Source organism: Lissotriton vulgaris, chromosome 3_1 (genome assembly GCF_964263255.1).
Source record: "Lissotriton vulgaris chromosome 3_1, aLisVul1.2, whole genome shotgun sequence".
Classification (NCBI taxonomy): domain Eukaryota; kingdom Metazoa; phylum Chordata; class Amphibia; order Caudata; family Salamandridae; genus Lissotriton; species Lissotriton vulgaris.
Window position 1 is genome coordinate 711,984,107 of NC_141689.1, and position 20,289 is coordinate 712,004,395.

General features: G+C 49.0%; 1 protein-coding gene across 1 annotated transcript in view; it reads right to left on the reverse strand.

The window, feature by feature from the left end:
- The window catches only part of STARD4 (StAR related lipid transfer domain containing 4), a 196,865-nt gene that overhangs the window by 59,326 nt on the left and 117,250 nt on the right, over positions 1–20,289 (reverse strand). The window contains exon 4 of the mRNA XM_086961013.1: positions 4,160–4,286. Coding sequence (XP_086817139.1) covers positions 4,160–4,286 — 127 coding nt within the window. The remainder of the gene's footprint in view (positions 1–4,159; positions 4,287–20,289) is intronic.

A 20,289-nucleotide genomic window follows, 5' to 3' on the forward strand; every position in this document is an offset into this window, starting at 1 on the left:
TGGATTAGCCGGCACTTCGGTTGGACAGGCAGGCAATGTGGCTGGGGGGATTCCTCTGGGCGCTCTACGGGGGGATACGTACCGCCTTACTTCCTAATTCAACCTCCACTACAGTCGGTCTTTGGCATGCAGCGTCGAGGTCTTTGGGTTGGAGTGGGAGACTTACCCAAGCTACACCCTTGTGGAACACTGTGCAGCTAGGCACTGTAAGAGCCCAGATGGGCTTTTATAAAGAAAACCTAATTTGGCATTTCACGGGTGGGGGACCTGTGGAAGCAGGGCAGAGTAGTTTTGTTTGTTGACCTGCAAACCAACTACCAATTGGCACCGACTGAACTTACCATGACCTGCAAATCCGGCATATACTTAAGAAGGCATTGCCAAGGGGTGAGGATCTCCCTGATTCATCACCATTAGGGGATAGGTTATTAGCTGACCACATGCCTAAGCAGGTTACCTCCCTCACTTATTGTACACTAATTAATAATACTCCTGATATTCCTGACTCAGTTTAGGGAGTTGTGGGATCACAACCTCGAGGACTAAGAGGGCGATGAGTGGCCTGAGGCATCAGCATCCCCCTGGAAGGTGGCCATATAATCCAGATTTTGACAGGCTCGATTAAACATTTTGCACCAATGTTATTGTGCATATACCACTATGGTGAAGCTGGGTAGTGCAGTGGATGCACTGTCACAGGAAATGTGGTCAAAATTGCATGTTTTTTCACATGCTCTGGAACTGTCCTGCAATCCATAAATACTGGTTAGAAGTGACTGCGTGACTGCATGCATGAATGGCGTGTGTGGAAGTGACATGGAGGCTACTGCGACGTGATGCTGGCTGAATATTTGGGATGCAACTGACATTCCTCGAATGGATAAACTGTGGATAACATTGGGATTAGTGATGGCAAAGTGCAACATAGAGCGGTTGTGGAGGGCTGAACAAGCACGGCAGCTCAAGGACTGGAGGAGAGACACATGGATTGTAGCCTGCTAGCAGAGACGGTGGTTTATGAGGGTGGAGGGTGCCCAAAGAAATGGGGCAAAATTTGAGTACTGGGATGGGTTGCCCCCCCTGCACCCCCCCCCCCCAGAGCATTTTAGATATTATTCCTGTGTTTCAGGGACAACAAGATTCATCTGAGGCCTACTGTCAAGTTGGATGTGGGAGGGGATCAGTTGGGGAGGTGGCTGGAGACACACATCTGTATAAAGATGTAATGGAGCTGCAGTATGCTGTCTTTTCTTTATATTCATTGTCAATATTCTATGACATGCTTTTAAACAGTAAAATCCGTTTTTTTTCATTAGTGCATTTGACTGTTACACACATGGTGAGGGCACAGCTGTTTTCGAGCAGTTTGCACTGCTCTTCCTGTCTTCAATGGCAGGCCTGCTGTCATTAGTTTTCCTGGGTCACCCAGGGTGGCCAAAACTGTACTGCAACCCTGGGGACCTCTTTACCACCTATGCCCTGGGTACCCCTGGTACCATATACTATCGCCTTATAAGGGGGTAACATATTTATCAATTTGGAATTTACAAGTCGAACATAACAATTTTGGGAGGGAACACAGGCACTGGGGTCTGGGCAGCAGACTCCAATGCACTACCAGAGCCATAACCTACAGCTGTAGCCAGACCCATGGGCTAAGTTTGCAGGACTTGCCATGTTATATGTATAGAAAAAGCAGCATTGTTGAGGGCCGCTCACACAAGCCAGAGAGACATTTCCTGAGAGAGGAAAATGTAAGTGTAACTACAAGGAGGTCTTAAAAGGAGTTTGGTCCATATCTTTTGATGACTTCCAATGCCTAATGGAATGTAATACAATGAAGGAGTATGCACCAGCACAGGCGGATAGGGAAAAATTACTCTGCATACTATATACCATAGTTGGAGGGTGTGGAGGGGTGAAGCCTGCAAGTGCTGAGCATGAATGATAATGTTAAGACGCTGCCATAGATTGTCTTCACTCTCATTTAAGTTGTTTCTTTGTTGTAGGTCGGCATGACCAATTTTTTTCCTATATAATTGTGTTTCTCAGTTTAGGATGTACTCATTTACCGGCAGCGAGGTTTGGTGGGTCCCTGCTGGGTGCCAAGAATGAGTTAGCGTTTAGCTGCTGCTTCCGAGCGGATGTTTACCCCTTAAATGAAAATGTGATCAGACACCTTAAAACCCAGCTACATTTTTATTCTTGATACTTTTGCGCTCCACTCTGCAGAAATGTAGAGAAAACAGTTTAAATAAAATTGACTTCAACTTAAGCACGATAGAATAGCGCTTCTCTAAAGTGAAATTGAATTTTTTATCCTTACAAATGATCCTTCTCGTCCCAAAAATGTTCTATTTGTTTATTGAGTTTTTAAAAGAAAGTGACAAGCAATAATAGAAGCATCGCCAATCTCGGCGACAACAATTACATGGCACATTAAAAGTTTTATGCCACAGACACTCTAGCACAAGTCTTCAACATCACTTAATGTATCTGTCATAGAGTATATTCTAGTATTCCAAACTCAAGAGTCAACACAGCACACTGGGCTAATAGAAACAGGAGCTAATACTGAAGGCAACAATCGCCCTTTAGTGCTGCAGCAGTGCACCAGCTCCTTGCAAGAGTCAGACATTGTGTAATTGCGGCATCACAAGGCTATCAGATGGTGCCGGAGTCAGTGGTACCATCTCCCACCAGCCTATTCAGCTCCTGGTCCCACTCAGGACATTTGATCAGATACGCACTAAGGGTCAGATGTACTAAGGTTTTTTGCAGCCCCAATTGGGTTTTAGACCCTTATGCGCCCGTAAAAATCCTGTGGCCCATTTACTAATACTATTTTGCGAGTCGCAAATGCGACACAATTTGCTACTCTCAAATTGGTGGATCGTACATCTGGCCTTAATTGTCCCCCACATATCCCTCGTGCGGGATCTGATCAGCATTAGTGTCCAATATTCATCTCGCTGCCAGTAAGCAACATCTTTCAGCTAAGTTTCCACCAGAGGAGGAGTACCACAGCCCCAATGCATAGCCACATGGCGCTTGGCCAACAGCAACATCAAAGCAGTAGGTTTAGGCATACGAGGCGGGACATCCAACATATCCCAAAAGCACAACCAGGGGGCAATGCCAAAAGGTATAGCCTGTTACTTTGTCGATGCAAGTACAGACTAGTGCCCAGAATCCAGCCACAGCAGGACATGTCCAGGACAACTGCAAAAAGTTTACGTCAGTATCTCCAGAGTGCTCCAACATCATGAGTCATGCAACAAACCCAATTTACATAGCACTTCAGGGGTACACTACATTTTGTGGTGGTTTTTGGCAAGTATCAGGTGCAGCCTATAGTTTGGGACAAGGTTCCAGTCTGGGCACAGCAGAAACGCCACTGCTCATTGGAGAGTTCAGAGTCGAGGTCTGTCTGTCATGCACGTTTTGCCCCTGGACTGACCACTGGCACTTTCGCCTTCACAGTAGAGTACAAGCGAGTGATCATTCATTTGGGCGAGTCAGAGGAGAGGACAAGGTCCAGAGTATGCAGTAGGGGAGGTGGCTTTGGGAATGTGTTGTGCAGTTTCCTACACAGTGTCTCAGATGTTTACACACTTGTGGGTCTGTCGTGAGCAGCAGTATCGGGTTGCGAGCAAGGGATAAGTGGCTGGAATATAGAGTCCATTTCTGCCTGGCATCACAACCGATCCCAAGCCCATACCATGGTGCCAACAGTGTCGATCATCGCCTTGAGGCATTTCTGGGAGGAACCGATAACAGTGTTCACCGGGTGCGGGCTAGCAAAGTCACAACTACAATATGTGGTAGGAATGGCAACGGGTGGACCCAATGGTGCGGAACTGGGTCTGCGCGGAATAGAAATAGAGTTTAAAGTCAGGGGCACACAGTCTGACTCGCTCAAAATGCATGGGTGAGAACCTCCCAGGCAAGCCTCGGCAGATGTCCTACCCAAGCGAGACTGTACTGACCCATTTCTCCAGGTATTTGTCAGTATCAGCCCAACTTAGCAGCAATTCCATATCAACTTTAAACTTGCTAGAGGTCGAGGTCAAGGAGAAGTAGAAGTGGAACGTTACTTAATCAAACAAACAAATTTACAAAGATCGAAGGTTGTGTTTGCACTTAGATAAGATGTTACCTGTTCAAACTCTTCAACAATGTCCATTGTAGTCATTAAACTGTCCCACTCGAGTCGATATGGCCCTGGGCGAATGTAATCCACTATTTTGTTAGTGACATCATCCACTACTCCTTGAGTTTTGTAGCTGAATAAACAAAAACAATATTAAAAACTGCAACATAGTTGGCATATATAAGCATTCTACATACTGTCTAGTTGATTCCTACCATTAACCAAAGAAATAAGAATTAAACATCACAAACAATTCGGGAAAATTTGATAAATCCTTTTGATCCTCGAATACGGTTCTCACTTTATGTTCCACGATTTCAAATCAACTCATAATCTCTGTCCAAAACCTCAAAGCAGACGGCAAGTTATTCAGGGGTGTCCTACCATCCTGGCAACCACAGAATCTGGGTATGCAATACTTTCACTTTTCCTGCGTTAATGATAATAATTATGGTCTCGTGGTTACTAGATGACTCAGTGGACTGCCTATAAGTGTAGTGACCGGTTGGTCACATGCTAGTGTTTCTATGTAAGGTTTTTTTTAAAAATATATTTTTTATTTGCATTTTAAAATTGTATACATACCACATCAAGGCTTATATCCACATTATATATTATTGTACACATGTCATGTTTCGGCTTATACATAATAATGTTTCATGCCCATATAATTTCAGCCGACAACATCATAAGACATTATGTAATATCTCTCTGTAAGTTGCCAACAAATTTTGCTACATTTTATAGAGATAAATAGAAAACATCAACCAGTAAACACAACCCCCTCCCTCCCTCCTTCCCTTTCCTTTCAGATAGATCAAATCCACTTATTACGAGTATTATTGTTATCTATGTTATTCGGGAGTCAGAGCGTGGCTATCCTGAGTTCCACTAGGATCAACTACTTGATTGGTTTCTCTCACAGTGTTTTGTTGTGTGGTCTGTCCCTGATCTTTCTAAGATATGTTATCATGGATTCCAAAGATAGTCTGCAGTCTTCCGCTTTCTCGTCCTTCCCCACAAATTTCATCCGGACCAGCTCCGCTGTCGCCCACTCATTCGTATCCCGTAACCAGTCTGAATAGTTCGGAGGGCGTGGCTGCATCCAAGCGATCACAATACGTCTTTTGGCCAGCACCAGTCCCAGTTTCACAAAACTTCTGCTCTGCTTCTTATTTTTGGCCGTGGGTAGCAGGCCCAGCAATACTATTTTGATGTCTCGGGAGATGGTCCAGCCCGTGGCCTCCCCCAACAGTGCTAAAACCCGGTCCCAATAGAACTGCAGCGTGGGACAAAGCCAGTTCATATGGATGAAGTCCACCTCTCGTGTGTTACATTCAGGGCAACAGTCCGCCCATTTGGGGTATATTATATGTAGTCTACGAGGGGTTAAGTATACCTGATTTATAACGTTGTAGTGTAGTAATTTGAAGGGAGTGTTTGCACTAACCTTGTGCACCCCTGCGTGTATCTTACGCCAATCAGCCTCTGTCAGGGGCTCTTCCAGTAACGTCTCCCATTTCTGGTGTAGACCCAACGGTTCACTCGGGAGGTCCTCTCTAAGTGCCCTACACAAATGGGAAATGAGTCGTTTTCCCTGTGCCATCTCTATCATTGTCCTGAAGACATTTGTTACAGGTGGCTCATCCAGGAAATGACGCCATAGCTCCTGTGCGACACTTGATATTATACCATCTTGTAAAAATTGACCAGGCCCTAGCCCGAACTCGTTTTGTTCTTCTTCACGAGTTAAAAAGTGTCTTTCGGTATAGAGATCGCCCATCAGTTGGCATCCTCCGTCCCTCCAGCAGCCCACCGACATAGAGTCAGCAATCGCAGCAAATGGTCAGACTGCCCATAGGGGCATCTATGGATCATTTGAGGCATGCTGGACTATCCATCTTACCGCTTGTTCCCACAGTAATGCCACATGTCATATGTAAATGCCATTTGTAAAGCGCACAGCTACCTCCAACGGAGGTGTCCCGGCACTGTCCGTATACCACTTAGGAACCCTTCCTGGTTTTTCCCTGTGAAATGTCCACTCCTGGGCACCCCCAAGGTGAAGCCAGGCATCCCAGCGCTGTTGGGGCCGTTGTGGAGATTAAGCAAGCTATTGCCCAGAGTTGCAGAGTGGGACCCATGATTAGAATAGGCACCGAGGCGAGAATTATCAGGTCCGAGGAAATTGAGCCCAAGACCCGCTGAGGCGGGTATTGAACCCTGGTCCTGGACCAGACCTCTGCATCAGGGTCTGCCGCTCTAACCATTTGAGCCACACTTCTCCACTTATATCACATATCACATATGGATGTTTATTAGGGATCAATAATTTCATCATTAACAGATCCGTCAACATGTTCCCTCCATATGTCCCGGCCAGTAGGACTTTCTCCCAGTTATCTTCATCATCCAACCAATGAACAGCGTATTGAAGTTAGGATGCCATGTAGTACATCTCCAACCGTGGGACCTCCAGCCCTCCTCTTTCCCATGTTCTCTACAACGTCGTAAGTCGAACCCTCTGTTGTTTATTCCCCCACAAGAGAGTACCAAGTTGAGCCTCCAAAGTAGTAAAGTAGGATTTTGGTATCACATAGTATGAATGTTGCAATTTAAATAGGCCCCGTAGCAAAATAATCATTTTGATAATTGCTATACGACCCATTAGTGAGAGTGGTAAGTCAGCTCAGAAGCGGATCGAGCTCCTTAGTCCTCAAGGACACTACCTATATTGCCTGCATGGAATGCATCAGCAGAGTTGGCCAGACGTATACCTAGGTTTCTCTCTCCTTCCGCAGCCCATGGCAAGTCTATTACTGGTCTCAATTCTGGCATGAGCCCAGCCAGCCTGCCCATCGGTATCACCTTGGACTTACCGGGATTAATATGTAGCCCGAGACTTTACCAAACTGCTGCAATTCCTACAGTAGTACCGGAATGGAGCTTTCCGGCTGATGCAAGTGGACCAAAATGGCGTCTGCGAACAGGGAAATCGCATGATTGGTGTTACCTAGCTGTATTCCCCACTCGTCCATAACCGTTCTCACCCGAACCGCCAAAGGTTTCAACGTAATTGCAAAAAGCAAGGGCGAGAGCGAGCATCCCTGCCTTGTTCCTCTCCCCAGTTATATCTGTCTCGACACAGTCCTGCCCACTTGTATCCTGGCCAACGGGGCTGCATAGAGCAACTGAACCAATTTAAGATATTGTTTGTCCACTCCTATACGTTCAAGAGTCTGTCATATATAGGGCCATTCCACTGAGTCGAACGCTTGCTCGATATCAAGGGATTCTATCACTTTGTCAGAGTCCTCCAGGCAAGGGGCATGCCACTCATGTGCCAGGCGTTGTAAGTTATATGAAGTATTCTGTATGGGAATAAACCCTGCCTGGTGAATGGTGATCAAGCACCTCATCAGTGGAAGAAGGCGTTCTGCTGTGATTCCACTTAATAGTTTTACATCTATATTCAGTAAAGATATGGGTCTATATGAACCCAGTAAATCAGGGTCTTTGTCCTTTTTTGAGATCATAGCGACTAGGGCTTTGCTCATGGTAGTCGGAAGAGAACCCGTCTGCAGTGCTTCATTATAAACTTCCAACCATCAATCCCTTAGAAGTAGTGTAAAACATTTATAGAACAAAGGGGCATATTAGCAAGAACCTCGTTAAAATGATCACCATTTTAGTGGCAGGAAACTATTGCTTCTATTGGAATTCTATAACGCATATTAGCAAGCCCATTATCGCCGTTTTAGCGGCAGTTTCCTGCCGCTAAAACAGCGATAATTTTAACGAGGTTCTTCCTAATATGCCCCAAAGTGCCTTCAGACCCGTCCGGCGTGAGGTGAACTTGCAGGGTTGGAAGAGGAACAATGGGGACGATGCCTTCGTGATGAAATTAGATATAAAGTGCTGGGTCTGGTGCACGGGTATTGAGTGAGCGAGGCGCAATGCACAGATCCCCTGAACCCGAGTCCACCCCGCGTCTGAAGTGCCTGTGTGCAGCGAAGCGAGGTCACTGACACCGTGATCCCTGTGTAGCTGCAGTGAGGCATCCCCAATGGCAGGTAAGGTTCCGCAATTGAAGCCTGTTCGTGTCATGTGTATGACTGCACCGATCTGGGGCAGTAGGTAGCAGCAGAGGATGGCGGCCCGACGACGTTTGGAGGAGCTCTGCACGGCGTGAAAAATTAGGTGCTGCAATGAAGCGATGGTTTCCTGCGTGACGTGCGCTGGGTCGGACCACTGAGGAAGCCGAGCTGCAGGCGGTGGAGCAGCTCCTGCGAATCGAGCCTGACGGTGGCAGCTATAACACCGCAAGTAAGAAGTGTAGGGCTAGATGCAGGGCCATGCCAGCATGAAGTGAGGCCCCGGTGCGGCCTGTGAAGGTGGAGAGAGAGCCGCCAGAGAAGGAAAGAGCTCTGACAGCAGCACACTGAGACGGAGAGTGAAGAGTGGTGGCTGCTTGTTAAAAAATTAAACAAAAGGAGAAGAGTACACTAGAACGGACAGCAGCACAGGAACACCAGCTGCAGAGCACAGTTAATGGAGGAGATGCAACTGTGTTAGACTAAGGCCGGTGTCTGCAGCAGCGGGGGGAGAGAACGTGGATTGGCCCCGCTGCTTCCATGGTGAGTGTACCCCCTGCAGATGTTTGTACAGAGCAGGTCAGGAAAGGCAGCATGTCCTGCTGCATGAAAGGGACTGCCACGTAAGGTGCCTGCAGCACCACCTAGTGGCCGTCCCCACTACACTGCACCCAGCCTGTTCGCTGGACTAAAGAAAGACTGGGTCCCCTGAGGTACATGGCTCCTAAGAACACAGAACTCTAGATTGCACAAGACTATTTGTAGAGGATGTGCTGAACAACCATGGGGAAACACTGCTGGGGCCTCTAAATAGTGCGGCAGCACCACCTAATGGCCATAGGTGGCTACTGCATCAGACAGTTGTGAACAGTGTATGGAGGACCAGCACACAGAGCAGAGAAGGTGTCTGTGGCCTAGAGCTGAAGTGGTGGTGGCACCCAGGGACATGAACTGGTAGGGAGAGGCTATGTATCCCCATACCGAGAACCACTGTCAATGTAGCAAGAGATGGGTGTTTGTTCCCAGAGACTGCGCAGAGTGCATTTCGTTAGAGTACAGAGTCACCCATTGGTAAGGAAAGTCCCTGATGAAAGGAGACAGGTCCTAGTGATGAACACGCTCTAACACAAGTCGGGAGCATGGGATCGCAAGGCGTCAGTGGAGAGCACCCAAGAAAAGAAAGAAAGGGCATGAGGTCAGAGTGGCGTTGAGGTATGCGTTTGGAGATCGGACAGCACAGACATGAGGCTGGGAATGAGAGCCCAGCGAGGAAGAAAACCCATGTTGTCACAGGGTGTGACAGACTCTGCAAAGTTTGCCTAAGTGGAGGCAGGAGCGAGCGCTACTATAGAGTAGCCTTGAGGAGCAAGGAGTGCATCCGCAAGGGAAGAAGGGAACTGTGAGAGGTCCATGAGGAGGAGACCTGGGAGAGGTCAATGAAGAGTTGACCTGTGAGAGATCCATGAAGAGGAGACCTGGGAGAGGTCCACGAAGAGGAGACCAGTGAGAGGTCCATGAAGAGAAGACCTGTGTGAGGTCCATGGAAAGAGGCTAGTCCTACAGAGAGGACAGGACTCGACCAGGGAGGTCCCTGTGAAAAGAAGATCACAGCAAGAGGCCTGGTCAGGGAAGAAAGAAGAGAAGAGAGTCAGTCCTAGGGGGGTTGGACTCGACCAGGAAGGTCACGTCACATGGAGAGGTCTGGAGGAATAGGACAAGAAGGGAAGGAAAGAAGATGAAAGTGGAGAAGAAAGGTGTGGCATGTGGCCACAGCACTAGAGAGCAAAGAAAAGAAGAAGAATAGAATGGTGTGTAGTAGACACCTGACACACTGCAAAGTACAGAATAAGAACTGTGAGTGTTATCGCAATAAATGGCATCCCTAAGAACATCCAAGGAGCACTGGACATCTGGAGTGGAGCCCAATGCATATGGAACACCCAGAGGTCAATGAGGCATATTTGGTGCCTTGGGAGGCTGGCCACCCAGGAACCAGCTGTGCATCGTGTGCACTGGTGAACCTAACACCTACTGGTGTGAGCAATATCGACCATTGGAACATCCACACTTGGGATTGCACTTGAGGCTTGGACGTGGCCCTGTTGGGAGTTCTTGAGTGACCCCTTAGAGATGCCTATGAGAGGCCTTCACAGCCCACGCAGTTCCCTGGCAATCCAGGGGCAAGGGCCTCAAGGGATTCCTGTGAGAGGGGAGTTTCGCAAAGCGGGATGTCTCTGCAGCCGCTCCACGACAGGTATCAGGAAGCAACGCACAAAGACAGGGTCACCCGAAAGATTGTATCGTAGATACCTGTGCACCAGAGTCCAGATGACAGGAGTACACCGACCCTGGAAACATCAGTCCTTGAGGCAGAGCGAACCACTTGACGGTGGGACTGGTGGCGTTGGCTACATGACCTTATGGTGTGGCATGGGATGGATACCACGCAGTCCAAACAGTCCTGTGGAAGCCTGGTGAAGAGAACCTCAGGGGACTCCCGTGAGAGGGGAATCCTGGTAAGAGAAGGAAATCCAGGTGAGAGAGGGAAGCCGGAAGTTGTTCCACTATAGGACAGATGGAAGCACTGCAGCATCCGAGGAAAAATCTTTAACAGTCGCTGGACTTTATCTGTCTTTGGTGGCTTGCTATCCGTGGAGCCAGGGCACTTTTGAAGACGTAGCAGCCACAAACTTCACTGTTATTCCAAATATACCCTCACAGCGAACATTGTAAATAGACTTTCACACAGTGAGTCCAAGTGGTACAGGACCCACAGTACCCAGGTAGACTGTGACAACTTGGACTGGCAAGCAAGAAAACTGGACTTCAGTTAACACTACCATTCGTGCCCAGAGTAGGTTGTTTAAAACGACAGAGGCGTGCCGTGATGCCTGGTGGTCCCAGCGGCACCTGTCCACTTATCCTGTCCTGCAAGTAACCTGAATAGACTCAGTGAAGTTTTTGTTTTGTCATTTTTTTCTCTCCCACAGGTTGTTGTCCCATTTTTAATAAAGGCTGGGAGGGATGTAGTGACCGGTTGGGTACGTTCTAGTGTTTCTAAGTAATGTGCTTCCACCAGCCACTCCTAGAGGACTGGCTTCCACACTCACCCTACACCCATCCATCACAAGTGTCACGGGTCATGTGCCCTTGGCCAGTCCAGAATGTATGGCACTGTGTCTGCGTGGTCATTATGCCTGATTGGGGGCCTAGGGCCACAACCCTTACAATAAGAAAGAATCTGTTCTATGTCTTTCACTCGAAACCATGGTCTATCCATGGGCAAGTCCGCAATTTTTATTTTGGCTATATTAGCTCGCCTTTTCCCTGCACGTTTTTACTAAACCTCAAGTGTACTGTCCGAAAGGAAATCACATAAGATATTTAATGAGGGCGGGCAGGACTGGCCAATCCTATCTATCCTCATCCTGACCTGTTTTGCTAGAGACAGAAATCCGGAACCATTTCATTGTGAATTCACTTTTTCAGAGTCAACGAGTCATCTTTGGTAACTTTTATGAGGGTGAACTTAGTATTGGAATTCACACAGTTGAGCCAGTGAACTGAACCAGTTCTAGGTCAAGAGCCTGTAGTTATTTTACCTGTGTTAGCTATGGGTACTCGTTGGAAAATGCAAATGATAACAATGCACAGAAAATTATTTAGTGAGGCAACAAAACAGATATTAGTCCCAATCCGACATAATATTCTACTAGGCATTTTTTGAAGTCGAACATAATTTTCCTTACTAACAGCAGAATATTCTGTGCCCCTGGCTATTTTGCTATTGAACCATTAGATCTTGACATGGACAGGTTTCAGCACCGGTATGCGCTGCATAAAATGGCAGATGGACAGTAGTGCATCCCAACTTCTGTTGAGCAGGACTAACACGAAGCTGGGACACCAGGCCGACCCTGGAAACAATGGTTTCATTTAGAGTTCGGCTGACACAGTACTTTGGAAGCATATCGTGGAACAACCTGTGCATCAAAATGACGGTCTGTCGCGTTTATTTGAGTCGGTCAGACGGTCACATATGTTTTCGTTGGCAGAGGCCCCACTGGCTGCGCCGGCAGATATCTTACGCCAATGACCGACTTGATTTGGGGTCATCGGTGTAAGAACCTCAGACCGTTCACCATGGGCATCCGCAGAAATCTTTCCAGGGGGGGGCAAAATGTTAACGTCATCACCATCCTCCGACATGAGGTGTGCCAGGTGGGGCACAAGAAACACTGGGGCACAGGAGAAGCCATGAGGAGCAGTGAGCAGGCTGCATATGTTCTCATACACCATAGGGTTATTATGCCGCAGCCATCTCTTTCTTTTGTGGCTTTTGGTAGATATCATTCGCACCTTCTAGCAATTGGCATCAGAAAACGTACCGCATTACGCTGCAGCCCTATTTTTGCTGCATAATTTAGTTAATACTGTGACATAATTTTATCCTCCAATGCTGCATAATTCCGTGGCACCAAAGCAGACAGCACACATTAAAAGTGCTTGTGCATGAAGCAGAGACCCTAAAGCTTGCAAATTAAGTTTGGTGTGCGTGCAAATCCTGCATTGCCGATCCCTGGTGAGTTGCACTACTTCTGCAGAAACAAGGCCAACTGAGGTACCAATGGGTGAGGCGGACTAGCTCAGGGTCCTGTGACCTCAGTGATTCTGTCGCTCTAACGTGTGCTGCTTCGTAGGCCTGCCCAGAAGACTGAAGGTGAACTTTTGTATGGATTGTGGGGGACAGACCTTCAAGGTTAACCCACTCTTGCCACAGCTAGGGACATGCTGGTGCTAAGACACCAGGGCTTCTAAGGGCTAGCGGGGCCTACTAAGGTCTAGCATGGGAATGTGCTCCCTTAGGAGAGAAGGCTGAACCTGGATCCCCAGTTCCAAATTCGGCAGCTCTGGCCATAGTGCCACATCTTCTCCCCCACTGAACACCATACTCTTCCACTAAGAGAACCTTTAGATGCAATCCAATTATGTTGCGCTATAAACGCCTGGAAACAACTCAATTCAAATTATGCACTAGACAAGAGTAATATTCTGTCTGAAAAAAACTGTAACAACCTCCTGGAAAAAGCAAACACATACAGGGAATGCAGGACTGAGTAAAGTATGTGAAATATAAGCAGGAACAACATGCTTACCTTAATGCTTGTGCACTCGTTATTCAGAAATTAATGAGTGTTTTTGCCTGAAAAGCTAAGGACATGACTACAGGGCCCGGAGGGGACCCATTTCAATGTCCATTGCTTAAATCCTTACAAAACATAAGGAGTATGGTTTTAAAATACCACATTCGTGAACATAAAGCTGCAGTACACTACCAATTTCATAAACTAATAAAAGGAAAACTGCTGAAAAGGATCACATGAAACATTTTCTACACCATGCATCAATCTCTAAATCAGGCTGTGGGCTGCTGGGACATCAGAGTAAGAAGTGTTTGTGAGGCCTTGCTCCACCCTTTTCTTATTACTGACCAGGAAACTTCTAACACCCTCTTCTGCAGCAATCCTTCACTTTGTCATTCAGTGTTCTGTTTCTCGGTTTGCCACACCCTGCTCTCCCCTTTTGTTTACTTCCCTACCTTTTCCAAACTCTTGTTTCACCCTTCTTTCCAATTAGTTTGTCCTCACTTAATCTTTTCCTTTGTTGTTTCCCTCTCTTTCTCCTTCTCCCTTAATATGCTTATCTAGACTTATTTCCCTCCCCCTCCACTCTAGCCTCTTCTTCTCTTTTCTCTTGTCAATCATTTCTCCCTCTTTCCTCTTCCCCTCTACATCTGTCTCTACTCCCCACGCCGTCTCTTATTTCCTTTCTCTTTCTTTTTTCTTTCCTTTCCTCTCGCCTCTCTTTTTGCCCCAACATAGGTTAATTAATTATTTCACTGAAACTTTGTCAAAATCGAATTTTCCTTTTACCCATTTCTAGTCATATTTTTCTTCAAATGTAAAGTTATCTGATATAACTTTACATTTGAAAAAAAATGACCAGAAATGGATAAAAGGAAAATTCGATTTTGACAAAGTGTGTTTTATTTTTGAAGTTCCATTTGTCTTCGAGGTGCACAGCCCCCTCCCCATTTCATAAAGATATGGAATTTTACTAGAATGAAACTCCCAATCTACATATGGTATCTATAGCAGGTATGCCACTGCACAGTATTTTAAACCAAGACAGCTGGCATTAGCCCCCCGCCCCCCAAACTCCTCCTGCAGCTTTGCTACCGATCGTTGTGGCCTGCTGCGCGGGACTAAAGCCAACGTCCCCTGTACTGCTCAAAAGCATCAGCAGCTCCCCGAGGACTCCATCACCTCCTGAGACCTGGGGTGGGAGGAGATGCACCATGCTGTGCCTCCACTGTCGGTCCATTGTCATTCTGCCCATGACAATGGAACGCCCCGACTGTGGCTTGCTAAAAGTCACAGCCAATCTGTATCATTCGGATTGTGCGCCAGCAGGAAAGTCGGCGCCGGTATGTGGACCTGGTTTTCCACTTCTGGATGGCCTTGGGTGGGCCTGGCCTACCTTCTAGAACCGAGCCTGGATCCAGGGGGGGGGACAAGCGCCCCTCCTTGCCCCCCCTCCGGACGCCCATGCCGTTCACCCAGGTTAGGGCAGAAGCTCCGATGGACTTTTTTCAGTTCAAGACTGCAGAGAGCCATCCGGGCCTCTCTATACATTGTATCTATATTCACATGCATCCCCACACCCCCGGGGCGGGCTCGATCCGGGGTATATAATAAAGAAGCGGAAGACCACTCGGGGTCTTTCCGGCACCCTGCAACTGTGTGTACCTGCTGTCCTTTTGTCCTCCGATACTTCCACGTGCGAGGCCCAGCTCTCGCACCTCACATTGGCAACAAGGTCGGTACTGACCTCACGCGTGCCTTGCCTTGTCTCCTGCCTGGAGCACTGGCACGCCTCCTGCACCTGCATGTCGGCGCACTGCCTACGCCGAAAGGAGATCAATGCGGAGCCCACCCGCTTCGGCTGGAGGCCCATCTGATTCGTGACATCGCTCGCGCGACGGCTCGAGACCCGCCCAGGCGTCTCCCTCTAGGGAGCGCCTTCAGCTGGTGGGACTCCCCGCGCGCGCATGGTGGGTGAGTGACTCGTCTTGCAGCCCCGCCTGCACCGACAATCCGCAGCCTGCACGGCCTTGGCCCCGCGTGCTCCCTTCGGGACACACAGCCCCAGGCGTGCAAAACACGCACGCTGCCTCAAGAGGGAGACGTGAAGAAGAGCGACGATGCACGTCAGCTCAATACTAATTTCGGCCAGCCCCGTCTCTTTCCCAGCCAGCGTGAGACATCGCCCTTCGGCCCCCAGCCTCAGACACGGCAAACAACCATTGGCCACGGCAAAAGTGAATAGGGACTTCGTGCAAAAGCGGCTCGTTGAATCACCGGAGCTGCACCTCGTGGATGCACTGTAGTGCTGCACCACGTTCCTCTGGCCAAGCCCCGCCTGCACCAATTACCTGTAAACCTGCACGCTGGTAGAAAAAGGGGACAGAAGGCAGTCAAGAGAAGCCAGAGGCCTACACAAAAGGGAGAGCACTACTCGGCCTGCCACACTTCAGGAGACCGCAACACAACTTGCGAGGGGGAACAACATGACAGATCCAGGGCCAGGGGCGGCAGCGCCCGTACTACCACCACCTGGCCCTGCAGGAACCGCCCAGAACCAAGCCGCAGTTACAGGCCCCCAAATGGCCAGCCATGACCACACAGGCGTTGCACCTCGTCCTCCGTTCAGCGAGTCCGCTGACCCTGCGATGGCAGCGCCGAGGTGGAAAGCGTGGCTTGGGAGACTCAACCTATACTTCAAGGGAACCCGCGAAACAGACGGAACGGTCAAAAGATCCCTCCTCATCCTATGCGGAGGCCCTGAAATATACGACCTCTTCGAAGCACTCCCTAACACTGGACGGGAGGACGACTATGAGGCGGCAGTCGACGCGCTCAATGCTCACTTCGACCCCCAACTAAACAATGATTTTGAGAAGTTCAAGTTTAAGAGGGTGTGGCAAACAGAGTCTGAGTCGGTTGACATGTACTATGCAAGGCTGCGCCGGCTGGCCAGCAGCTGCCCATTCCTCAATCCTAGGGAAGAGATAAGAGACCAAATCATCGTGGGGTGTCGATCAAAACTGCTGAGGAAACTCATCCTCAGACAGTCTGGGATTACATTAGATGAAATACTCATTCTTGCCCGTTCGCACGAGCTGTCGGATGCGCGGGCCGAAGATATGGAGGCTGCACTACGCTCCCCGATGGCACTTCCCGCAGTGTCCAAAATGGCGCCAATCAAGGAAGAAAGAGTAGATGCGATACAAAGAAGACCACAGCCCAACCGTCCGCGACAATGGCCATCCAGAGGCACGCGGTGCGCCTACTGCGGGGAAGATCACCCGACGACCGCAACATGCAGTGCAAAAGGAAAAACCTGTCTAAAGTGTGGCCGACTGAACCACTTTGAAGCGGTGTGCCAAGGAGGGAAGTACAGGCCAAACGCTCCAAGATCCCGCGCAGGATATGGACCCATGCCACTAACACAGCGTGTCAGGCAACTGTATCTGGAGTCCGAACGTCCACCCCGACAACCAAGCTCAGGAAAGAAAGCCACGGTATGAGGATGACGATGATGATGAAGTGTATGCCATCTCATACGTTAGCCGGGTTTCCACGAAGAGGAGACCACCACCCATGTGCACCGTCTCCGTCGAAGGCACCGAAATGCGAGCACTCATAGACACAGGGGCGTCTGTAAACGTCATGGAGTCAGAACAATATGAACAAATGTCACCCAAACCTGCACCTGCACCCTCAAGTGCACGCATCTAAACTTAGGGAGGCACAGACCCGCTGCCACTGCAAGGAGTCATCAGCACCACCATTGTGAACGGGGAATACTCGACAGAAGCTCGCTTCCATATTACTGAAGGAAAGAAAGGCACTCTCCTGAGCTGCCACACAGCCGAAGACCTAGGGCTGGTATTCTTCACAAATCAAGTACATCAGTCACACGTGGACAATATGCTGCAAGAATTCCCAGCACTGTTCATCAGTTTGGGGAAACTGAAGGGAAAGAAAGTTTGTCTACACATAGACACCTACGTGCGCCCAGTCGCTCTCAGACACCGGCGAGTTCCATTCAACCTCCGGCCACAGGTGGAGGCTGAACTCAAAAGGCTAGAAGATCTCGGAGTCATAGAAAAGGTGTCAGGTCCGACCCCATGGGTGTCTCCGCTGGTTGTAGCACTTAAGCCCAAACAGCCAGGCGCGATCAGGCTGTGCGTCGATATGAGGCTCCCCAATGCCACCGTGAAGAGAGAACACCATATTACCCCGACTATGGATGGCATCGTTGCAGACCTGAATGGGGCGAAGTGGTTTTCCAAGTTGGACCTCAACTCGGGGTACCACCAACTGGAATTAGAACCCGAGAGTCGCTGTATAACCACTTTTTTGACCCATGTAGGGCTCCGACGATACCGGAGGCTGAGTTTCAGCGTATCCTCAGCCGCAGAAGTGTTCCAGAACGCAATACGGGAGGTGTTGTCAGGGCTGAGTGGGGTAATCAACCTGAGCAACGATATACTCATCTACTCCAACACTCTCGAGGAACACCACACCCATCTGAGAGCCAGGCTACAGAGGCTGGTGGAACATGGGCTGACCCTGCATCGGTCCACTTGTTCGTTTTACCAAGAATCCATCGACTTCTTTGGATACACGCTCACACGAGAAGGGCTGAAGGTTGACCAGAGGAAGGCATAAGCAATCCGGACCGCGAGCACCCCGCGAAACCCCTCCGAGGTGCGAAGCTTTCTTGGCATGGCCACTTACTGTGGCCGGTTTATTCCTAATTTAGCGGCTCTGGCAGAACCATTGAGGGCACTCACTCGACAAGATCACGAGTGGGAGTGGACCTGCACAGCTAACCAGGCGTTCCAGGACATTAAAGCAAGCCTTCTTGACAAGACGGTAATGGCATACTTCCAGCCACGCCGGAAAACAGAACTGATCGTGGATGCCAGCCCGGTGGGCCTGGGAGCCGTGCTGCTGCAAGAGTATGACGGAGATGAGTGGAAACCAGTTGCATACACGAGTAAAGCCCTGACTGACACGGGGACTCGGTATGCTCAGATCGAGCGAGAGGCCCTGGCGATAAAGTGGGCGTGCCAACACTTTCATTTATACCTATGTGGACAGGAGTTTACCGTAGTGACAGATCACAAGCCACTGCTGCCTCTATTCATGGGATCATCCAGACTCACGCCCCCACGGATAGAACGATTTGCCGTTCAATTGCAAGGATACAACTTCAAACTCTTGTTCTGACCGGGGGCACACAATCTTGCAGACTATCTCACCCGGCATCCGGACCTGACGAAGCAAGCTCTCCCCCTCGCCGATGGACCGGGGGTGGAGGAGTTTATCCACATGATATCACAAGCAGCCTGCCTGGACACAATGACGCTGCAGGAGATAGACGAGGCCACCGCCAATGATGAAACACTATCCCGGGTCAAGCGTGCTCTCGAGGAGAATCGCTGGACTCGTTTCCTAGACGGGATCCAGAGGCTGAGGCCGGAAGTCAGCCATGCCCGGCAACAAATCTGGCAAGTCTGAAATGAACTGAGCGTAGGAGTCGTAGGAGTCGTGCTCCGAGGGCATCTGATTGTCGTGCCCGAGAGCCTTCAACGACACATGTTGACAATCGCCCACACGGACCACCAGGGAATGGCCAAGACCAAGGCAAGGCTGAGGAACAAAGTCTGGTTCCCCGCCATGGACAACATGGTAGACGAGATGGTATGCTCCTGCCATGCCTGCACCATCACAGGAGGAGACCCGGCGCCAGCGCCGGTCATCACGTTCATCATAAAGAAGCAAGTGTCACCAGTCAGGATCCTGAACAAGATTACACTCAGGAATATATAATAAAGAAGCAGAAGACCGCTCGGGGTCTTTCCGACAACCTGCCACCCCCCCTCAACCCCCCCCCCACCACGTCCTGGAGAGAGAACTCTGAGTGTCAGAATCATTGGTATTTTTACTACTGCTTTGAGACTTTGTTTTGAAAAACAAACTAGTTTGCTGAGCAGCTGCATGAAGCCATGAACCATTGCAGGCAGATCTACAAACGTCTGCCCCCTGGCGGACAGCGGTCAACTTGCCACAACCGTTAAGGAGGCCCTATGAGCCTTCTATGTTATAGCCTGGGGCACTCACCTAGGTTCACAATAAATAATGTGCCCTGAATGTGCACACAGACAAAATACAAAGTGCACAGATGCATCCTATGAACAGAGGAATTCTTACATTCTAACGCAGCCAGTCTCCTTGACCACACTTACGTCATTTACATTGCAGCTGTGTCTTATTCAGTTTCCTGTGAAAGTGAGGGCAGGTCGATAAAGGACGTTCGGGTGCAAATCTACTTACCACCATCCCTCTCTAAAGCCATTGTTATGTTTAGAGGACCAATGCAAGCACGTTGATCTTTCTGCCTCTGATACACAGTAGACAACAGAGCACACACCCTCGGTTATTCACATGTGTCGTCTCTGCATTGATAATTAATTAAAATGTATAAATAATATTATGCAGCTGCCACAAGCCCATTAACTTAGCACACAAGCATAGTAATAAAACTATTAAAACATCTTTAAGTGTCTATATACTTGTAACTATTCTAGAAACAAATTCCATCTCAGAATTGTTCAGAACATGCACTGTCTTTATACAGTTGGCGGAAAACCACACCTGCGTGGCGTGGCACAGCTGGCATTGCCAAGCTCCCTCCCTATAACCTCCCATGAGAATTACACAGGTGCCCACGGCTTTGTCAGACGCTCTGGGAAAGCGGATGTTGACACAGAATGGTGGGTATGCAGATGGCCTCACACCCTCCTTACAACGCTGCGCCCCTCAAAAGAGCCGTCCCCCCTCCCAGCCACTAACCATGCTTCTATTTAAAGGCCCGTCCCCTCTGACCCAGGAGAAAGGATACCCTGCC